Source organism: Rhipicephalus sanguineus, chromosome 6 (genome assembly GCF_013339695.2).
Source record: "Rhipicephalus sanguineus isolate Rsan-2018 chromosome 6, BIME_Rsan_1.4, whole genome shotgun sequence".
NCBI lineage: Eukaryota > Metazoa > Arthropoda > Arachnida > Ixodida > Ixodidae > Rhipicephalus > Rhipicephalus sanguineus.
Genome location: NC_051181.1, coordinates 103,123,977 through 103,145,784, shown reverse-complemented (window position 1 = coordinate 103,145,784; position 21,808 = coordinate 103,123,977). Strand labels below are relative to the sequence as shown.

Sequence of the window (21,808 nt, the reverse complement as noted above, 5' to 3'; positions counted from 1 at the left end):
CGATCAAAAAGCGAACATTACGCATATCTGAGGCGCATCATCACTAGGTAAGTATTAGGTGGTGTGTTCCTTTAATATAAAATGCATACATACGCAATTCTAAAGACCCTAGTTTCTTAAGCTGCGCTGAAAATGCGACTGCGCTGAACCTTGCTTTCCTCCGTGCCCTCTGCACGAGCTCATTGTTGTGTTTCGGTTTCGGTTCTGTATTGCACTGCACGAATGCCATGGGGCGCCGCTCTGGCATTCCTGTTTTACCCAGCCGACGTGTAAATAAAAGAGTGTGTGGAGAGTACTCGTTGAGTGCGGACGTTTCTTCTGCTTCAGCGCTTCGCGCCAAACCGCGTATTCGGGCTGGCTGGTCGCGCTGGTCACGCTGGTCGCGTTCGTCACCGCCGGTCTTTGCCTGCTGCTCCGCCGGGACTACCAGCCCGCAACACAGCACTCATGTTTCCCGACGTATTGCCAGATACGTCCATATCTCACGCAGCGCCTCTTCTATCGTCTTTAGACGACATTTGCAGCGAAGCACGCAGATACGAGGCCAATTCTTTTTCTTATGTTGTAGCCGAGTGTTGTGCCTTAAATATCAAGATGCTGCCATTCCTGTCGATTCTAATCCCGCCTCGCCAATAAATCTTATTTTGATTTTATTTATTTCTTCTCAGCCTCCTCCGCGCTTTATTCTTCTCTCCTCCTTTCCTTCTTCCAACACGTTGCTAGGCGACGCATGCTCACGTCCTCGCTCGGCGAGGTTTTTCTGCGAACACCTGACGGCGAAACCTCCGGCTTACACAGATTCGCTTGTAAAATAATGAGATATTATGTAAAACACCGTGAGGGTATGTACAGTATCGCAACAGAAAGCAGTTGCTTAATAGAGGCACACTGCGCCTTCTATGACGCAGGTTGTTTTTCGCAACCACCTTGTCCCCTTTCACCTCTCCGATTCGCCGTCTGCCCCTACAGAAATCGTGGCTTGGTTCGCAGCCTTTCGTTTGCACCCATTCTTTTGTCATATCTTTTTTTAGCGAGAAATGTGTTCATTATTTTCAATAAAACGTGCACCGTACATACTGGAAGCGAGGTGTTCGTAGAACGAGTGCACATGCTGCTCCTACAGTCAGCGCGAAATTCTCAATTTCTATCCCGACGATTATATTTTCATCTTTGGCTCCGAACAATCGTTTCTTAGCATGCAAGTGCAGCTTGAGCGCAATTTGCATGCACATGACAGGCAATTATTCGAACATATTTTGCTAGTTTTACAATTGCACGCTTGTGAGAGTGCCACGTGTATTATTAATTTCACGGGTGTGGCGCGTAGCCGTTGTTGCAAAATTCCGAAGAAGCAGAATTGCTTCGAAAATAGTCTCAAATGTTGAGCCGCGGTGGTATACGCATGAATCGGTAACAAATACCAACGCACGCTAAAAAAACAAAAAGAAACACCAGTGATAGGCACATATGAAATGAAATGCAACAACTACATCTACATGACCCTTTAGCGACAATGCACATTGTACTGCACAGACACGTGTGTATGCAAAAAATATCAATTTTCACCGCGGAAGAATAGAAAAGAACACCGTCGTAAGAACATATATGCACTAAATGGCTGCGTTGCTCCTTTTGTTTATTGAAATTCCTGCTTCAGTGGAGCTGGAAAAAAAATTACAGACCATTTAAGTTCAAATATTCAGTTGCGTCCGCATGTTTTAGTACATCTTGGCCCTCTGTTGAAAGAAATAAAATAAACACCTGCGCGAAAAAGGCATCTGCGCGCTAATTCCTAGCTACAAGTATATATTGTACGCTCGTATTCTTAGGAGACTTCGGATGCGCTCACCATCTGGACTCGTTAACGAATACTGTAAAAATGACCCGCTACTACCCGACTATTTTCACTCTTGTAATCTTTCAAGGCACATTTCTTGGGCTCGTAGCGTACGATGCAGACAATGCCACCGCTCTTTATGCTGCATTCAGCGACCTCCTCAATGTAAGCATTTTTACTTCACATCCCCAGTTAGGAGCACACTTTTATGAGCGGTATACGTAATGCTTGACATACCCAACGGATGCTAAAGAGCTAAAAATTTAGCCTTCGACAGAGGAAATATTTTGTTTACGTATCATAGTAAAACATGGTACCTGAGGCGAGGTGTGGACCCACTGAGGCGCGTGGCACTGCAAAATGTTGTGACAACGTGCTATCTTACTGTTCAGGTCGCGATGCTGTCGACACGTGCTTTAGTGCATGGTGCGAAACAAGAAATGAAAAAAAAAGTCCGTTTTGCCGCAAGGGCGAAGCCATAAATGCGATAGCAAGTAACTGGAATGTCATACGAAGAACGACAAGCAGCTCGAGACAAGGTAAAAGAAGTACGCTCGAGAAAATGCAGAAGTATACACAGGACAAGCGCGAACTAACAACTGTCACAGCTGTTACGTGTTTGTGTCGACTATGCATGCAGTGTCGACTGCATAGTGTCGACTATGCAGAACCCGACGCTCTTACATATTTCTTTTTCTTTTAAACTGCATCGCGTGGAGTGACCCTTCTGCGTCTCCTGCCACGCGGTGCCGCCTGACGCAAAGTGGGCCTGGCGTTCCTTTTTTTTTCGTTCCACATCGCGAGTCGGTACAAAAAGAGGCTACTTTTTCGTGCGCGTCTCAAGGGCAGTTTTCAAACTGAAAGATAATGTAGGAACGTTGCGTGATAAAGAACACGCTGAAGCTCCTCCGAGATCTGCGTACCGCCAGCGGTAAATGGTGTATATAAATAGCTCGCCGTTATTATGCCAGCAGATGCGTGGCGCTTGGTAGAGCTGTCTAACGCGGCGCGCTTAGGAGCGTGGGGTTGGTTTGAATCCCCGGTCGGGTGCTTTAAAATTTCTTCTGATTTTGTTTCTTTTTTGTTTTTTTATGTATATACATACATCATACATATACGGGACATAACGGTGACGGCAGAAATCCGCCAAGATTGTCCATATAATTGCCATCGGAATAAAAATACAAAATTACACACAATGTGCAACTTGGTTAGGTGGCCTGTATACACACCAATGATAAAACGCAATGAAACAACAGCCTTTCTTATCGAAAGCAGATTTCTCTCGTAGTATTTACTCAGTAACTCCCAAGTTCTTCTGACTTTGATTGATGTAATCATTTCTTATCACCGCTCACATTATAATGACGTGGTTCTCTGAGGTCAAGCATCAGCAGCATGGAAGTACCGGAAAATTATCTGATATGCGCACACAAATACATAGGAGCACAGAGAAGCGAAGGGGCAGGAATAAGCCAGGAACTATGGCTTGGATTTCTTGGAATTGTCATAATCATTTCCAACCTATATTTCCGTCCACTGAAGGACGAAGGCCTCTCCCTTGTGATCTCCAATTTACGCTACTTTGTGCGAGCTGATTGCGTTATATGCCTGCACGTTTCAGAATGTCATCAACCCATCTATTATAACCCTCTGCCATCCTTGCCCGCGTTTCCTATTTCTTGGTGTCCATTCCGCCATTTACTGACAAATTTCCGTTCTATCGCAGGCTACGCGGTCCTTATAATTGCGATAGCAATTCAAACCTGCAAGCCCTTGCTCCGCAGCGCGCTACGCTAGAAAATTACGTCACGAGCGATAGGTCCTGAAGAATGCTAACGGCGAACTATTTATACACACCTTTTACCACTGGCGGTACGCAGAGCTCGGAGGGCTTTAGCATGTTCGTTATTACCTGCCAGATGGCGCGAAGGGCGCTCTTTAGAGCTCGTCGCCCCGCTAGTAGCTGCGTTGGGTACGCTGCTCTTGTGTTCGGAGGAGCAGCAGCGTTTGAGACTTGGATGAAACCCAGGCAGCGTTGGGTGAAACGCACGGGACGCCACATGTGGCGAAAGTAAAATTATGCGCGACGCGTGCCATGTTGCGTCGTTGCCCGCGCTGCGTCCGTGTCATATCGCTGGCGACACAAGCTGGTTTTCGACTTTTCAATCTTAGAACAAAGCGAGCGCAAGCGCGCAAGAGTTGCGGTTCTGCTCATGCGCCCTGATGGCTCGCAAACTTTTTGGGTCGCCTAGCTTCTTGGCTCCACAATTCGAAAACTCTCTAGCGTTTCACCGGAGTTGGGATGTGTTCCAACGACTTGTACTTTGACATACAGGGCGTGGTCACCCGTGCGCTACCTCTTATCTCTTGAGGGGGGAGGACTGTACGTCTTGTGCTTTCAGCGCAAAGTTTGCTTTGACGCTATAGACCGAACGAAGGTCAGTTCACCCGCTGCAGCGGCCGCATTTGCGAAGGAAGTGAGCAAGCTAGAAGAGTTAAAGTAAGGGTTAGTTGAAGTAACAACTGTGACAGTTAGTTCCTTCTCGTCCTGTGTATAACTGTGCGTCTTTTCATGGGTCCTGTTTTGCGCTTGAGCAGCACGCAGCATGTTTCGAGCTGCTCGTCGTCCTTGTATAACATTCCAATTTGTTGCTATCGCATTCATTGCTTCGCCCTTGCGGTGAAACTGTGCCTTTTTTATTTGTGGCTTTTATGTATATATACATACATATACATATCCGGGACATGACAGCCACGGCGACGGCATAAATCCACCGAGAGTGTCCATTTAATTGCTATCGCATTAAAATATGAACGCAGCAAGTGGCGTTTCACAATGTGAGAAAAAAGCCTGAATCGGATGTTTTATCCGTGGATTGGTCTGTTTCTGTTCGACAGCATTACTTTATTATAATATTGCTGGCAATATTCCCGGCTGTCATAGAGGAGTGCAGCTTACGCAAGGCTCTCTAGCCTTGCGTAAGCTGCACTCCTCTATGACAGCCGTGGTATAAGAATGACTGATTCTTTATTGTTGTACTCTTAGTTTGCGTCTCCCGGTGAGGTGCATATCTTAAGGGTGTTACGCTGAAATGATAAAAATAACTTGTGTACCCTATGAAGAATAGGGGTACCGGGAGGAAATTTTATATTTTAAAAGCATGTTGCCGATAGCAGACCCTTTGACTATGGCTGCCTTTGCAGGCGCTGTAATTTCTGTCCTTATATATGCATGTTCTATTATTGCAGTCCATTATAGAAGGTAAACAATATAAACAAAGGTATGGCATTATTCCCTGACATCAATAAAAACAATTTCTTGGTGTACAAAATTTAGTAACATGCGACAGATAGAACTACAGCATACCAGGTGATGACATAAATCCCAATTCATAATTTACACAAATACCAATATGGTCAGGTATTTTTCTTAATAATATTTGTCGGGGCATTACCTCCCAAAACTACAATATGATTATGAGAGACGCTGTGTTGGAGGGCTCAAGTATTTTTGACCACCTGGGGTTTTTCGACGAGCACCTAAATCAAGCAAACGGGCTTCTAGCATTTTGCCTCCATCGCAATGCCGCCGACGCGGCCGGTCAAGTGGTTAGGGCGGGGTGGCCTAGTCTAACCACTAGACCACCCCGGATGGTCAAAATCACGTACCGGATGGTACGTGATAAATGTAAGAACTGTGAAGGCATAAAAACGGATTCGGCCCGTGCAGGGCAGCGCGAATCAATAATCATTGGGAGAAACTTTATTCTTGCAGCAGGCATAAGAAAAGGAATCATGATAATCACGGGGATGAAGAATTGTATAAGGTTTTCATAAAAAAGCTTTGAGAAACGTAGTCAATCTACTGTTTTTCTCTAGAAACGTCTCCTGATTTTGTAACGTATGAGGGTGTATTTTCTTTGCTGCTTAATCTGACAACCGAATCCTCATCCGATATGGACAATATTCCGCACAAATTTTTGCGCAGCTATGTAGAAACTATTGCACACATTTTAACAAGTCTTTCGCCTCTCTTTCAATAGCTCTTTAATTCCTGAGTACTGGCGCAGGGCACGTGTGGTGTAAGTATTTAAAAAAGAAATGCGATCATATAAACATCGCAAGCTGCAGTACTCTTTTCTTCACTTTCATGTGATGTAAAGCACTATAACTTATAGTCACATATTACATCACCTCGTTTACCCGCCGTGGTAGCCCGTAAGATGTCGAGCTGTTAAGCTTGTGGATGCGGTATTGATTCCCAGCACAGCGGCCGCATTGAATTGGGGGCAAAATGGAACGACGCCCGTTCACTTAGATTTAGGTGCACGTTAAGAAACCCAGGTGGTCAAATAATCCGGAGTCCACCATTATGGCGTGCCTGATATTCATTTGGTGGTTTCAACCCGTAAAGCCCAGAAATTATTATTAATATTAAATTACCTCGTTTTGTTGAAGAATCTAGCTTTATGCTGCTATTGCAACAATGCTTAAAAGAAATTAACGACAGCGCAACTGGTGACAACAATCCACGAGTTCGCTTCGTCGCTTGATAGCCGGAATCAAAATGATTGTATGTTTAGAAGAGCGATGAATTGGGCTAGTTGGTGGTCGTTCATGGTTTCCGACCTACCGTCCTCGTCTCGTCATCTGCAGCACAACAAGGAAACCATGATTGTATTTTTTCAAATGTTAGTAAGACATTTGAAATTTCCACGCCCAGCAAACTTTCTTTTTTCAGTTTCATAGCGTAGGCTTAGCCGTTAACTTGTTTGACTGGATTTGTTCAAATCATTCCAATGTAATGATTCATGTTCAAGAATTTGACGGCTTATTCGAAAATTCCCGTGTTGTCAGGAGTGCCTCGGTGCTGTGTTCTGCAGCCTGTATCTTCTTTTATGCGCATAAATGACATTTTTACTTCGATAGATACACCAGAAATAAATATAATTTATACATTTATAAAGCATTATCGCTCCCAATGACCACTTATGCCAGTAGTCGTTTCTAAGCTTTGCGAATATTGTGTATGAAATTAGGCAGTGATAAATCTGGCTTCTCAGCTATATTACAAATAAGAAATGTCTTCTTGATCATACGTACACCGTCATCAACTGTACATTGAGGTAGATGAATATATACATTGAAGGGTTAAATTTAAAAACCACCTTACATGGTCAAGCTACATGGATGAACAACGCTCATTTGTTTCTTAAAGGTTGGGATTCTTGAGGCACAAGCTAAAAATAGCGTCATCAGATATCACGCTTTCGGCATATATTGCCTTTGTATACTTAGATTGTGCAAGTGTCGTTTAAGATTCACACCTGGAGAAAGATGCTAAACTTGAGATCGTGCGACAAAAGCGGTCCGATTTATCTTTAATGCTTACCGGAGAAATGACTTGACATCAACGCTTATGGCCACTAATGACATCCTTGCAACAACCAAAACAACTGCAACCGAAACTTGTCCACACGCTTTACTGTCGTAAATTTAGAAAAATTACTTAAGACGCCGCATATCTAGACAAACATTGTATACGCATGTGCACATCGTTGAACCTTGCTTTGCAGGCCCTGATCTTTCCGTATAGGTTTTTTACTTGAACCATCATTTATCGATGGAACCCGTTACACGTTGAAGCATTTTATCAAAATGACAGTCCTGACTTGAAAACCAAGTATCTGTCGTTCCAAGACGATATGATGAAAAGTATGATTATCGCCCACTTCTATCGCATACAAATATACTTGCCTAGTTATGCCTTGTTGTACTATACTTACTTTCACTATATATTTGATCATAATGTACTCTAGTGCAGCACCGTGTTTTCATCGTTTTCACTTTACGCATTCTTCGAACTTATTTTGTCGATTCTTTCACCGCCATAGGTTTAAATAAAAGATGTAAAGAAATACAATGAAAAAGTCACAGTGTCGCCGCAAGGGCGAAGCAATGAATGCGATAGCAAGAAATTAATGCTATACGAAGTGAGGCTCGCCAATGGATACTCTCAGTTTGAACAGCGTTCCTGTTGCAAAGGCGGCCGAAGCAGCGAAGGAAACTAGCGTGCTTCAACTGTCGAGCTGTGGCACTTGATAGTTCGCGCTCATCTTCTGTTTGTTCGTCTAGCGGCGTCCCTTCAGCTCGAGTGACTTTCGTACGCTCGGTAACATGAGCGCGGACAACACGGTGAAAGCGTGAAACATTCCTCTTCCCCTCACCGCGAGAAAACCGCACGAGCAGACAACGGAAGGGCAATGTTCTCGCTGCGCAAATATAAGAAGCGAGCGAGCTCGACGACGACTTTTAAATGCGCCCGTCGCGCTGCTAGCGCCATCTCGCTGGTAATGAAGAAACGCTTATTATCGCCTCCTGTCTCTGAGTCCGTCCAGCGGTAAAGGGTATGTATATAACGCTCGTCGTTAGCTACGTGAAGGATCTGCGTTTCGTGGCGTAGTGGATAGCGCCACTCGCTGCGGAGCAAGAGGTCCCTAGTTCGATTCCGCGCTTCGGAAGCATTTTTCTGAATTATTTTTCTTTGGGGCTTTTATATATATATACATACTTATACATATACGGTGCATGACGGCGACGGGGACGGACATTTTCCAGCCGAGACTGTCCATATAATTGCTGTCGCAATAATAAAACGTAAGTATGAATTTACCTAAGATGAATGAACAATCGTGTTGCCCTGCAGATACACCCGTATTAAGCTATAATCTTGTGGCATGTGAAGGCAGTGAATTGACATAAAATAAGAACTTCCTCTTGAAATGGCGTAAATAATCTAAGAACACATTTTGTGACTTTTTTCAGATGCTCAATACTACTCAAAAAATATATATATTCGCTAGAAGGGCCGTAGATTACGAAGCTTTCAATAAAGAAGCGTATACATATTACACCAAGGTAGCACTGAATGAAACAGACTACACATTCAAGTTATTTATACCTCCTGGCGATAGGTATGTATACATTGAGATATTTCGCAGCGAGGGTAACCGTATATATGTGAAACAATCCTGGCCGAAATAGCCACATTGCTATTGCTACTTTCATCATTGTAGTGAGAAAAGTAGTTCTGTATGAATTGTAGCTCGCGGAGATATACAGGGAGCATAAAGATGTATTCCGAAATATTTCTTCATTTTAAATTTGGATTGTTAGCCTCAGTGATAGTAACAGGGACCCGTTTATTACTTTTCGCGCTGAAAACGGAGAGAAAAGACGTTAGTGAGCACGTTGTTTTAAATGTCCAGGTTGTACCAAGCACATATTCCGTCATTGGCGTGGTCTAACCTCGTTTGAAAGAAAATCATGCATTTTCAAGAAAAAAAAAACAACTTTATATCTTATTCTTCCAACAATAGTCCTCACAGGAACGTCTTACTTTGATTGCACATCGATATGTCGTGTTGTTGCATACTACTCAAAATTTATCGCCCCGCCACGGTGGTCTAGTGGTTATGGCGCTCGACTGCTGACCCGAAGGTTGCGGGATCAAATCCCGGCCGCGGCGGCTGCATTTTCGACGGAGGCGAAAATGTTGGAGGCCCGTACACTTAGATTTAGGTGCACGTTAAAGAACCCCAGGTGGTCGAAATTTCCGGAGCCCTCCACTACGGCGTCTCTCATAATCATATCGTGGTTTTGGGACGTTAAACCCCAGATATTATTATTATTACTCAAAATTTATCAACACATAAGATGCCGCTTCATGCGGGATCTTTACTTCTACAGTTAGCCGCGGCGAAGTAGAGCGGTGGCTGACCAACGAAGCAGCAGCACTTGGCCCGTGTCTGGCTCGCCTATGATGTAGATATCAAGTGACAGGTTTGTAGCACACACCCAACTTAACGAAAGAAAAGTATCGAGGTGAAATACCAGAACAATGTTTGGAAATCAAGTCAAAAGGTCGGTTGGCTAATACCCTCGTATTCTGAGGACAGCGAGCAATATATAAATTTTAGCATTGCCATTTTTTGGTGTGTTGGTAAACTGAATTCGAAAGCATACTTAGCTCCAGCAGACAAGGACGTAAGAGAGACGACACCACAATGCACAATATATATATAAAGAATATAAAGAATTTTTCGATAAAACTCTTCCTTCGCTACTCCGTTTTAAGTTTTGGAGCATCATCAGCGGAACGAAAACACGACAAATTCAATTAATCGACTGTAATGTCCCAGTTGCTCTTAGCGAGTGCTGCAATGTTCTGAATGAGTCATTTGCGGCACACTGTCATAAGAGCACCTCTACGATATTCCCGCATTTAACAAGAACCAATTTCTTGCCAATGGACCCCATTATCATTGACGCGGTTGGTGTTGAAAGACAGATTGCCAATTTGAAAGTGTCTTCATCGGCTGGTCCAGATTGTATTTCGTCAAAAATGTTGAAGTGTACGCAAGTCTATTATGCTTTAATATTGTCAAAACTTTTTGAACAGTCATTGCAGACGTCCACACTGCCATCTAACTGGAAGGCTGGGAAGGTGGTCCCTGTGCATAAATCTGGTGATGTACTACATTCCCCTAATAACTACCGTCCGATATCATTAACATCCATCCCAGTAAAAATCTTGGAACATGTAATATACTCGCACCTTATAGATTTCCTTGAGTCTAATTCCTTCTTTAGTATTTATCAGCATGGATTCCGTAAAGCAGTTTCGTGCGAAACGCAGTTGCTGTGTTTTACTAACGACTTATTTATTAACGCAGATCTTGAACTTGATACTGACTGCATACACTTAGATTTCGCTAAAGCGTTCGACACCGTCTCACATGAACTACTTATTTTCAAACTTAACCAGCTCATTATTGGCCCCAACGTACTTGCATGGATTAAAGAATTTCTCTCTAACCGTAGCCAGTATGTGACAGCTAACAATTTTTGTTCACCTAATTCCGCTGTAACCTCTGGTGTACCACAAGGGTCCGTTTTAGGCCCACTGCTTTTCCTAATTTATATTAATGATCTTCCTTCTTGTGTTTCTTCCTCAACAGCCCGACTATTCGCAGATGACTGCGTAGTTTACCAAAAGATTACTAGCCATGCCGATCATCTTAACCTCCAACGCGATCTAGATGCTATATATGAATGGTGCAAGAAATGGCTCATGACACTTCATATTACTCAATGTAAGAGCATGCGAGTTTCACGGCACACTACTACCCACTGTTCGCGTACATACACCCTCAATAACATTCCGTTACCATCTGTTCAAAATTATAAATATCTTGGTGTTAATATATCTTCTAATGTTTCATGGAATACGCACGTAGAATATGTGAGTATAATCGTTCTCATTCAAACTCTCGAAGCCATTCAAAATCGCGCAGCGCGTTTCATCTTATCGAATTATTCACGTCATTCCAGTGTCACATCCATGAAGAACACCCTAAACTTGCCTGACCTTTCGTTGTCTCGCCTTAACCTTTTTCACAAAATCTATCATTACAACAGCTATTTGAAGGACGCCCTATTTCATCAACCTCGTTTTATATCACCGAGGACCGATCATCGCTATAAGGAAGGCCTACCATCCTGTCGCACCAGATTGTGCAATGACTCGTTTGTTCCTAGGACAAGCGCCGCCTGGAACCGCCTTCCCGCCTCCATCGTCTGCATAATGGACGAAAAAAGATTTCAAGCTCGCCGTACAAGATGCCCTGTAACTTCTTTCTTTTTTTTCTTTTTTTGTTAACTGCACTTGTAATTGTTTTCCCCCACTCCTTTCTGTAGTGCCTTCGGGCCTTGAAAGTATCTTTAATAAATAAATAAATAAATAAATAAATAAATAAATAAATAAATAAATAAATAAATAAATAAATAAATATAAACCTCAGCAACGTAAAAATTTGGGCGAGTTGCTGATGCGTAATGAACCACGGCGCAGATACTATAAGACAGTGACCTTGTTCCAGCCTTAGTATTTCCTGCCTTTTGTGGAGGGACCTAAGGCAGCACCTTGTCCGTCCATATTTCTTTTGTTCCTGCCTTAATATTTGCGCTGTGGTTCATCACTATGTGAAGCCTAGAAAGTGCACAGCCCTGCAGCATCTGCCATAAAGTGCACGAGAACATTTTTCAGAAACAACCGGAGAAGGGCCAGTAATGACACAGGAATAGGGAAGCCAAATGTCTACGATTTACATGCGAAACTGGCAAATTGCACCGAGACACAAGTCCCGCCCGGTCCATGCATGCAGGTGCCGAATTGGCCAGGTAAGTTCAAGCTTCATCTTTGTTAGTTTATTTACGTTTGCCCAGGAGATTCCTGCAAACTATCGTGTGCGTGCACAAATGTCTTGAAGATGAGCTCTTTACGATATCTACAGCAAGAAACTGAAACACATTACTGGGGGCACAAGAACGGAGTGGCATCTTGTTTCTCTTTCAAGCATATCCGGTCGAGCACTTATTTCCTGTTTTCCGAATGTTGTCACGTGGTCTCCCGGTAAAGGAAGCGGCAGTCGGGCTGTTAAAGAAGAAACTCTTTATTGGGCGAACTTGTGCCCAGAAAATTAAAAGTCATGGAACAAGCAATACACGCTGTGCACTGATAGCGGCGATCACAGTCGGCGGCCTTCGGTAATCTGATCACCGGCGGAGCGCCTCGTCTTTTATACATCAGTGATCAAACATTCCAGCGTTATCGCTGGTGCTCGTATAAGCCCTCGAATAAACTTGACTAGTCGCGTCGTGCGCGTAATCTTAACCGAACAATATGAAACAATTTCGGAGCTTCCCAAGCAGTGCTGTGCGGTTGACTGGTTAACTTTCATACATACTGGTTGACTTTCCCATACAGACACGTTTGTATCGATGGTTTTAGCTCGGAAACTTGAACGCCTCGTAAATTTCGTCCGGGATTATGACATCGATGATCAGCCAAACGTAATGCTTCAAGTAATAACGACGAACCCTTAAGTCTTAATGTGTGTAGTATTTACATTAGCCGAGAAAAAGTACTTACGGTTCGAGCGGAAACCAGTTAGCACGACTGTCTCACAGTTGAAGAGCAGGCACGCCGCGGTTCTACGGGTGAAGCTTACATTTTTTTCGCCTTCTGTTCACAGGGTTACCGTGCCGCTTAGTCGATGGAGCCCGTTTCTGCAGAATATTTAATTTTGAGTTATGTCATTTGCTTTTCAGGACTAGATAACGTCACGAAGGTACTCTGGGAGTACAGTTACCCAGGGCAGTGTGGAATTTTTTTCTTTTGGAAGTTTGGTAAGTAACGATAAACACAATATATAACCATAATCGTCATCAAAATAGTGGTGAAAGAATAAAGTATACGGTGTGCTAACGGCATTCCTAAAGCTATCAGTCGGAATTTGGTGTATGTACGTTGCATACACTACTGTATTGCTTTTTGTGAGTTCAACGCGGTCCGTTACTGTGCATAAAGGCACAGCTCTGGCCCACTAAATGAAATGGCAAATTATAAAGAACAATTGTCAAAGAAAGAATGTAGCTGGAAGCAACGTTTGGACCAGGGATTGTCTTCGTCGGGGCTGCCACTGCTTTTCTTAGCAGCGCCATCATTTACACCTTCGTGACTCTCCTCCTCCCGATATGGTGGAACAGAGGAGTAAGCTTGTGTGCGAAAAAAGAAAAGAAAAGAAAAGGTGTGGACCGAAGCCGAAAGAAACTGAGCGTAAAGAGACTTTTAGGGCCGTATAGTAGAACGGGAACAGAGAAGGAACGCCGTTGTCAGGTTCTTTCAAGAAATAAGTATGGACAATAATAATAATAGTAATAATTATTGAGGTTTAACGTCCCAAAACCATGATATGATTATGAGGGGGCGGCGGGAAGGGACAACCAATGGCAAGAATTCCCGAGAAAGTTAGGGCTTCCAATCTATGATGCTTGGCATTCTCAAAACACGATATGTATATCTAAACAGACTAAGAATGTAAACATATAAAAAGACATGCAGTGTAGCGAGTAGAGCAAGGAGAATGGCAAATGCTCAGACGCACCGGGATATTAAAGTAAATATGAGAGTAAGAAAACATGCCACAGCTTTATCAAGGCATGACGAAATACACATAGAAATAAATAAGCAATAATCTGAAACCATACCTTTCTACATAGGCGTGCGCACAGGGGGGGGCGGCCGCCCCCCCTAATCACCTGAGAGGAGGGCGCAAAACCTGCCCCGTACATTGACCCTTCTAGTCACCTGAGAATGAAGGGGGGGCGCGAAATCTACCCCATACATTGACTTAGTAGGGTGGGGGGGCGCTGCGATGAACCTTCGCCCCCCCTGATGGAGAACCCTGCGCACGCCTATGCCTTTCTATAATATACCGTACGGGGAAAAACACCTCTAGCTCCACTTGATGTTATGGTTTCTCCATGGTTGTAAGAGAGCATCACGGGCTATTCAGTAGCGTGTTAAACTTACGTATCCTTCAAAAGGAAAACAAAATGTCGTTCCCCCGTTTTTGGTACGACGCTGCGAAAAATAGTCACACAAATTTCACAGAAACGAAGCTTCCTAGTTCAAATATTCGTACTGGTTCAGATTTTTTGTGCCTTCATAAACCTTTCTCCTCTTTGCAGGATATCTCAAAACTGATCGGTCTATTCCGTATTCAAGCATCCATGTTGCTTTTGCACAGGGAGCGCTACACTAATGGCTAAAACGGGCAGCGCTGCTGCAGACGCTGTCCCCGTCATCAAATTTTAGAAAGGGCCGTTAGGAACACTAAACTGACGTGACACACTGTTCGATTGTTATCAGCTTTCAAATCACCATATTTCATATAACAGGCGTTATTTCGCTGACAAGGCATTCATTGTAGCTATTTTTTTTTCATTCATTCAATCACTCTCTTTATTTTCCCGAATAAAACAAAAATATTACATTCTGGATGGTCTCCCGGGCTAAAGACTCTAATAACACAGCTTGACTGCGGCCATGGAGACCAATTACATGGCAACAAGTGACAGCTGAAAAGCTTTGCAACAAATGTACAAGTCATAGCACACATGGTAGAAAAAAATGTAGATGGGTCATTCCACGCCAACTGTCCCAGCCTTGGCGCTCGACCACCTGCGATTTGAATGAAAAAAATCGAGGACTATCCATCTAAAGCCAGAAGCCTTCCGCCAAAATATTTTTGGCGAAAAAAATTTTTCAGTGCCGCAAACCCTATGTGAAGTTTTTCGGAAAGCTCGAAACTATGGCTCGGAAAATGCGTTTTCAAAAAATCTCTTCTTCATATATTAGGCTAGGACAAATTTTTCCCTACATAACGATCGTAGGCTTCTCACTTAAAATAACTTTCACGAACGTTTAGGCTTTCGTGAAATTTTCATGGGGCATTAAATATTGACAATATGACCCATATTGGAGATTTTTTCATAGAAAGGCGACATTCAGTGAAATGTAATATTTTAATTTAACTGATTGCCAGGAAGTTTTACTGTAGCCCAAAAATAGTTTGAGACGTATATGGCGTGAAATGTTCTGTAGAGCTGACGACAAAGTTGCAAGAAAGTTGATTTTTACACATGTTTAGCCGTAAATTTAACATTGAGGTGCTCCTAGTAAAATTATGCTAAATAGCGCATTTACTAGCAACATTAGTTGTTTACTGACTGAGAAAGTTTTATCAAATTACTTTTTGTTTTAAGGAAGAAAAAAATTTTTGAAGTTGTGTTCTGCCGATGTCTATTTTTGCTCGCGTTTTCTCTTCGCAGAAACGCGTCCAGCGGTTAGTGCAACCTACATGGGCGCAAGGTTCGCCACGGAACAGCTAGACAACATAATAATCTCTGCCCGTGCTTATTTGAATGCTTTAATAGTGAGTATTGGCCTGAGTAAAAGAGAAATACGAACTCCGCTAGAGTGAATTTAACCACATGCAGCTGTCCATTGAAGGTCGGCATAGTGAGCTTACGCAACAGCGGGAAGTGACACCGATGCGTGCAACGCTCCGTTGCCTGCGCAAAGGTTTAAAAGTGGCAAAAGGAACAGATTAGTTGCTTTAACAAAGGAGATCAGTTGCACTTGTGACGAACACAATCGTATATAAGCATAGGCGTGCGCAGGGTTCCCCATCAGGGAGGGGGGGGGGGATGCGAAGATTCATCCCAGTGCACCCCCCCCCTACTAAGTGAATGTACGAGGCAGATTTTGCGCCCCCCCCCCTCCCGCTTAGGTGACAAGGGGTCAATGTATGGGGCAGAATTTGCGCCCGTCCTCTTAGGTGATTAGGGGAGGGGCGGCCGCCCCCCTGCACCCCCCCCCCCCTGTGCGCACGCCGATGTATATAAGTGATGATGTTTGACCAGGAACCGTGAATTGGTGCAAAAGTACAACATGCGTTTCATATTACAGCAACTGAATTTTTCCTTAATCGTAGTGTTCTTCCCACTTTTATATCTGTGCGCAGGCAACGGAGCGTTGCACGCATCCGTGTCACTTCCCGCTGTTGCGTAAGCTCACTATGCCGACCTTCAATGGACAGCTGCATGTGGTTAAATTCACTCTAGCGGAGTCCGTATTTCTCTTTTACTCAGGCCAATACTCACTATTAAAGCATTCAAATAAGCACGGGCAGAGATTATTATGTTGTCTAGCTGTTCCGTGGCGAACCTCGCGCCCATGTAGGTTGCACTAACCGCTGGACGCGTTTCTGCGAAGAGAAAACGCGAGCAAAAATAGACATCGGCAGAACACAACTTCAAAAATTTTTTTCTTCCTTAAAACAAAAAGTAATTTGATAAAACTTTCTCAGTCAGTAAACAACTAATGTTGCTAGTAAATGCGCTATTTAGCATAATTTTACTAGGAGCACCTCAATGTTAAATTTACGGCTAAACATGTGCAAAAATCAACTTTCTTGCAACTTTGTCGTCAGCTCTACAGAACATTTCACGCCATATACGTCTCAAACTCTTTTTGGGCTACAGTAAAACTTCCTGGCAATCAGTTAAATTAAAATATTACATTTCACTGAATGTCGCCTTTCTATGAAAAAATCTCCAATATGGGTCATATTGTCAATATTTAATGCCCCATGAAAATTTCACGAAAGCCTAAACGTTCGTGAAAGTTATTTTAAGTGAGAAGCCTACGATCGTTATGTAGGGAAAAATTTGTCCTAGCCTAATATATGAAGAAGAGATTTTTTGAAAACGCATTTTCCGAGCCAAAGTTTCGAGCTTTCCGAAAAACTTCACATGGGGTTTGCGGCACTGAAAAATTTTTTTGGCCAAAAATATTTTGGCGGAAGGCTTCTGGCTTTGGATAGATAGTCCTCGATTTTTTTCATTGAAATCCCAGAGGGTCGAGCGCCAAGGCTGGGACAGTTGGCGTGGAATGACCCAGATATAAACAAAGCATATGACAATATCCGTGTAAGCGTACCCGGCAATGACTTTTTGGAAAAACACTGTTCTAACTACAAACAGTACTAACTGTATGCTCAAATAATTTACAGAGAAGAAATGGTAATACTACAAGTACAAGAAAAAGCAGCAATAGAAAAATTGGCAGCGTATCTGCGTGTTTGGCTGCAAATGTCGTCAAAAGACGGTAGTCTTCTACCGGCTGTACTACATGAATCCTGGTCTCATCCGCGGCCACCCGTGATGCTGTTCCCAGGGCCACTGCCAGGTGGCAACACCATATTCTCGGCAGAGGGCTTTTTCGTGCATAGCGTCGCATTTTCAGCGCAGCCTAAGAAACACTAGGGTCTTTAGAATTACGTATCTATGCATTTTCTAGTAAAGGAACACACCACCTAATAATTACGTATTGATGATGCGCCTCAGATATGCGTAATATTTGCTTTTTGATCGACAAGGTTCACAAGTATGAAGGCAGCTACCAGTTCAAGATGGCTGGGCGTTCATCAAGTGCTTAAACTTTGGACAGATAGAGAGAAAGAAAGAAAGAAAGAAAGAAAGAAAGAAAGAAAGAAAGAAAGAAAGAAAGAAAGAAAGAAAGAAAGAAAGAAAGAAAGAAAGAAAGAAAGAAAGAAAGAAAGAACGAAAGGAAGAAAGACCAAAATTTCTGCGTTGAAGTATCCCAAGAAAGACTATCGTCTTTAAAAGTACACCTGTAATTCTGGCAGTAAACTACACGAACCAAAAATATCAACACAATATAATACAAGAAAAGCATTATAGCTTATCATATACAGCAATATACAGTGAAACGTAGTACAAGATTATGAAAGAATTGAAATGTATGAATAGATTAGTAATTCAGTAATGTATTAAGCGCAAGCTTATGTAAATGTTTATGCTCATTTAGAATACATGGGTTGTTATATCTCAATGACTGTAGTTTATAGCCACGCGGTATAAGCAAACCTCCAACATTACGAGTATGCTCTCTCGCTTCCCAGATTATTACCGCTTTTTTTCCTGATTGTACTTCACACCACTGACACTTGCTTCGCCGCTGCTATCTCGCATAAATTTTGCATGTGCAAAAGCAGGTCCTTAGCGAGTGCCTCCAAGAGCAGCGACTGTAACTTTCATAACGAATGATATTCAATAAACGTCTGGCTGTTAGCTCCACGAAAAGAAAAGCGAACACTGCAGGACACTATAGGCACCATTAAGGCAAAGCACAAGAAGAAAAATGACAAAACCGTTATCGTATAGCATTACTACTTGTTGCATTTTGTGCTTGATATAAATGTTTAATTAGTAACGATCAAATCAGTCAATAAAATGTTTATATTTCTCTAATCAACAGAACATCGATACTGTGAGCTCCACATTCGAGAAGAAGGACTTCCAGGGCCAAAAACGCACGACATCTACCATGTTTGCCAGACATTATATAGATACACCTGCGAATACAATTTCACAGTGCCAGCAGGTTACAATGTGTCAATGCATTAGCATGTTAAATAAAAATGCAACTTAACGTCTGTAAGAGTTCTTTGAAAAGCTTAAGCTAAAATACCGGTTGTGTATCAGCTGTAAATAACGCTGAGCATGCCACTGTATAAGAAAGGGAAAATAGACAACCACCCCGGACCAGGACAAAATTTTCGGCAACTAAGAGGCTTTGTTTCTGAAAAATCCGTATGGATTTCCTTGTGTGGCTTCGTGCTACAAAACGGCTGGTTGTCTATTTTCCCTTTCTTAACCCTTCCGCCACCTTGCGGGATTCCGCAGAACTGATTTGCAATATGCCACTGTATGTTAGAACTACATTGTAAAGTAAAAAAAAAAAGTGACGGAGTAGGCTTCTAGAATTTGTTTACGAAGAAATCGTCATTTGTGTGAAGGTAATGAGTTTGAATGCTTCCAAATATGAAATGGTGTTAAATACCCAATAAAGAAGCTCCAAAAGAGCTTTCTTATAAATGTATGATTGCGTGTAAGCGAAAAAGCCTCACTGTATAAAATAGTCCGTTGTTCTTACCGGATTTTTCACGCCAATATTGACTACCAATTGTTTTCCGTAAAGTATACATTTATGCGGACGTTCATTTCACAGCGAGACAATAAGATGTCCAATGCAGCGATATTTTCCGTAAAAGATGCAGCTTTCTGTATTTTTATCCGCATCAAGACACTAAGACGCTGTCATGTTAGCAGAAATTTCGCGCATTTGCAGCCGGAAACGGGTTTGAATGCTTTCGCAACCCTCATTCACCGCAAGAAAACTTCCTCCGTCCTTGTGAGGTTGAGGGCGGAAGGAGCGGGCACATGGTGGCGCATCTTGTCGTTTGGTTATTCCTCGAAATTGCAAGGTAGCACTTAAACCACTGCACTATGGAGACGAGCGCAATGAGAGCGGTGATGAAAGTGCGCTCTCTGCATATGAACGAGATGTGCATGCGCCTTTACCCTGTCGAGAGCGGAGAACGCGCGGCAAGTTCAGTTACTTGCTCGGGACATCCTCCTTCGACAATACGACCGGGCTGCACGAACTCCTACTAGAGCCCGCTGGACAATTATTTTGCAACTTCTGCGTGACAAACGGTCATGCCAGGAAATAGTAATTTATTAGTAATAGGGTAGCAAATTGGGTGAATTTGAAAATACTCATGATGGCCAGCGCAAAGAGAACACAGTACGAGAAAATGAAAAAAACACAGGCGCTGTATAACAAATTAAAGTTTATTAGAAAAACACCATATTATTTCCTCTCGAGTCCCGGCTACGGAGAATTGTCCAATATATTGGACAATAGGTTGTTATCTGCTCCAAACCCAGCACCTACTATTTGCCGTCGAAAACTATTTTTTTAGTTTTTTCAACGTCTAGTTGCGCCCTCTGCCAAGTGTGGGCAAAATCAATGCAGTGGCGCGCCTGGAATCTAGTACAAACTGGCAGCGTTTAGCAGTGGCGTCTTCTACGGCCGCACACGTCAAAGTACTTATTTAGTCTAATACATTTGTCTTGCATTTCTGAAGTGTTTTATTGCGATAGCAATTATATGGACACTCTCGGCTGAATTCTGCCGTCGCCGTCGCTGTCTGTAAACGCCTTCATGTCCCGGATATGTATATATATATATATGTATATATACATAAGGCACAAAGGTACAAGGAAAACTAAAGCAGAAAAAATGTTCTGAAGTACCCAACCGCGGATTCGAACCAGCAACCCCTCGCTCCCCAGCGTTAAACAACTCAACCACACGCCATGTTTTTTCCTTTATAGCCTGTGATCAGCAGTACATGACAACAGCAACATAAGCAACATATGTACACAAATAGATGGACTGCTTATCCATTACAAAAAAAGTATCGAAATGCCACCTGTCAAATCGCAACAGTCGTTGTTTAGAATTGCTTAAGATTGGCCAGGGGTTCTATTCTGGCCAGCCATGTATCATATGCAAACAACGTGAGACAATAGACCACGTATTTTTACACTGCTGGGAGGGAGTGAATTTTTGGGACATTTTACAGCGAACAATAAAGAAAGAATTCCCACTTGACGCCCACGGCATCAGATATTTGCCGATAGGAGATGACGACGGAACACCTTTCGATCAGGTAATGGTAACTGGTCTCTGCTGTATATGGCGCTAACTCAGCCACACGCCATGTATGCGCCGGCGAAATAACGGCGAGCTATTTATATACAGCACCGTACACTGACCAGAGGGAGCTGCGTTGCTCGCACTGGCCCGTCCCAAGTTCGCTGGCATTGGTCGTTAGGGGCACGCAGAAAACAGACGCGCGAACGCGTCCCCCGTGTATCCCGGCCGCAGTCCGCCCACTCATTCAGAGAGGGAGACGCGCACATCGCGTTCCATTTTGAGCAACCCCGTCTCATTATTGCGTTTTTTGTCCGCTAGGTTTTGCGTTCTGGCGTTGCAGTCGCACTGGAAAACTCGACTGTACGGTGCCTATACCGCTGGTGGTAAGCAAATCTCGGAGGAGCGTGAGCGTGTTTTCTATCACGCAACGCTCCTAATTTTCTTTAAATTTGAAAACTGCCCTTCAGTCGCGCACGACAAAGTGGCCCTTTTCTGTACCCCCTCGTGATGTGGAAGAAAAAAAAAACAAAGAACACCGGAAACACCTTGCATCAGATGCCCCCGTGTGGCTGGAGACACCGGGGGTAACTCCACGCGCCAGAGTTTAAAAGAAAAAGAAATATCTAAGAGCGTCTGATTCGTCAATGTCGACACTTGCAGGCGCAGCGCTCCCAATTTTCTTTCATTTCGAATACTGCCCTTGAGACGCGCACGACAAAGTGGCCATTTTCTGTATCCACTCGGGATGTGGAAGGAAAAAAAAAGATAAGGAACACCGGGCACACATTGCATCAGACGCTCCTTGAGGATACATGTTCTATACTCGCCGACAACTTTTCTTGGCACTGAAGGGAAAGCTACGGGGGCGGAGCGTCTGCACATGTACTGCTACGCGAAGAAGTCCGGTTTGGCGCGCGTCTCGTAACGCCGTGGAGTGTGATGGCTAGCGTTGCACTTCGACGCAAACG

At 43.3% G+C, this 21,808-nt stretch overlaps 1 protein-coding gene across 2 annotated transcripts; it reads left to right on the top strand.

The window, feature by feature from the left end:
• The first annotated feature begins 1,798 nt into the window (after positions 1 to 1,798).
• On the top strand, positions 1,799 to 18,863 carry LOC119397995 (uncharacterized). Of its 2 annotated transcripts, none has more exons than XM_037665272.1 (4): positions 1,799 to 2,002; positions 11,949 to 12,082; positions 13,013 to 13,090; positions 18,591 to 18,863. In XM_037665272.1, the coding sequence occupies exons 1-4, from the start codon at positions 1,953 to 1,955 to the stop codon at positions 18,737 to 18,739; spliced, it is 411 nt and encodes a 136-aa protein (XP_037521200.1). In that variant the 5' UTR covers positions 1,799 to 1,952; the 3' UTR covers positions 18,740 to 18,863. The 2 variants fall into 2 exon arrangements, 1 of the variants encoding a protein (XP_037521200.1); XR_005184716.1 differs by lacking the exon at positions 1,799 to 2,002 and adding an exon at positions 8,672 to 8,814 and having other exon boundaries at positions 18,591 to 18,862.
• The last annotated feature ends 2,945 nt before the right edge of the window (positions 18,864 to 21,808 follow it).

What these genes read in the sequence shown, in the direction of transcription:
- LOC119397995 (XM_037665272.1), top strand. Translation starts at nt 1,953, where the DNA reads ATGCAGACAATGCCACCGCTCTTTATGCTGCATTCAGCGACCTCCTCA. An exon ending in CATTCAGCGACCTCCTCAAT is followed by an intron (nt 2,003 to 11,948) that starts GTAAGCATTTTT and finishes AACATTTTTCAG; the next exon opens with AAACAACCGGAGAAGGGCCA. An exon ending in GCAGGTGCCGAATTGGCCAG is followed by an intron (nt 12,083 to 13,012) that starts GTAAGTTCAAGC and finishes TTTGCTTTTCAG; the next exon opens with GACTAGATAACGTCACGAAG.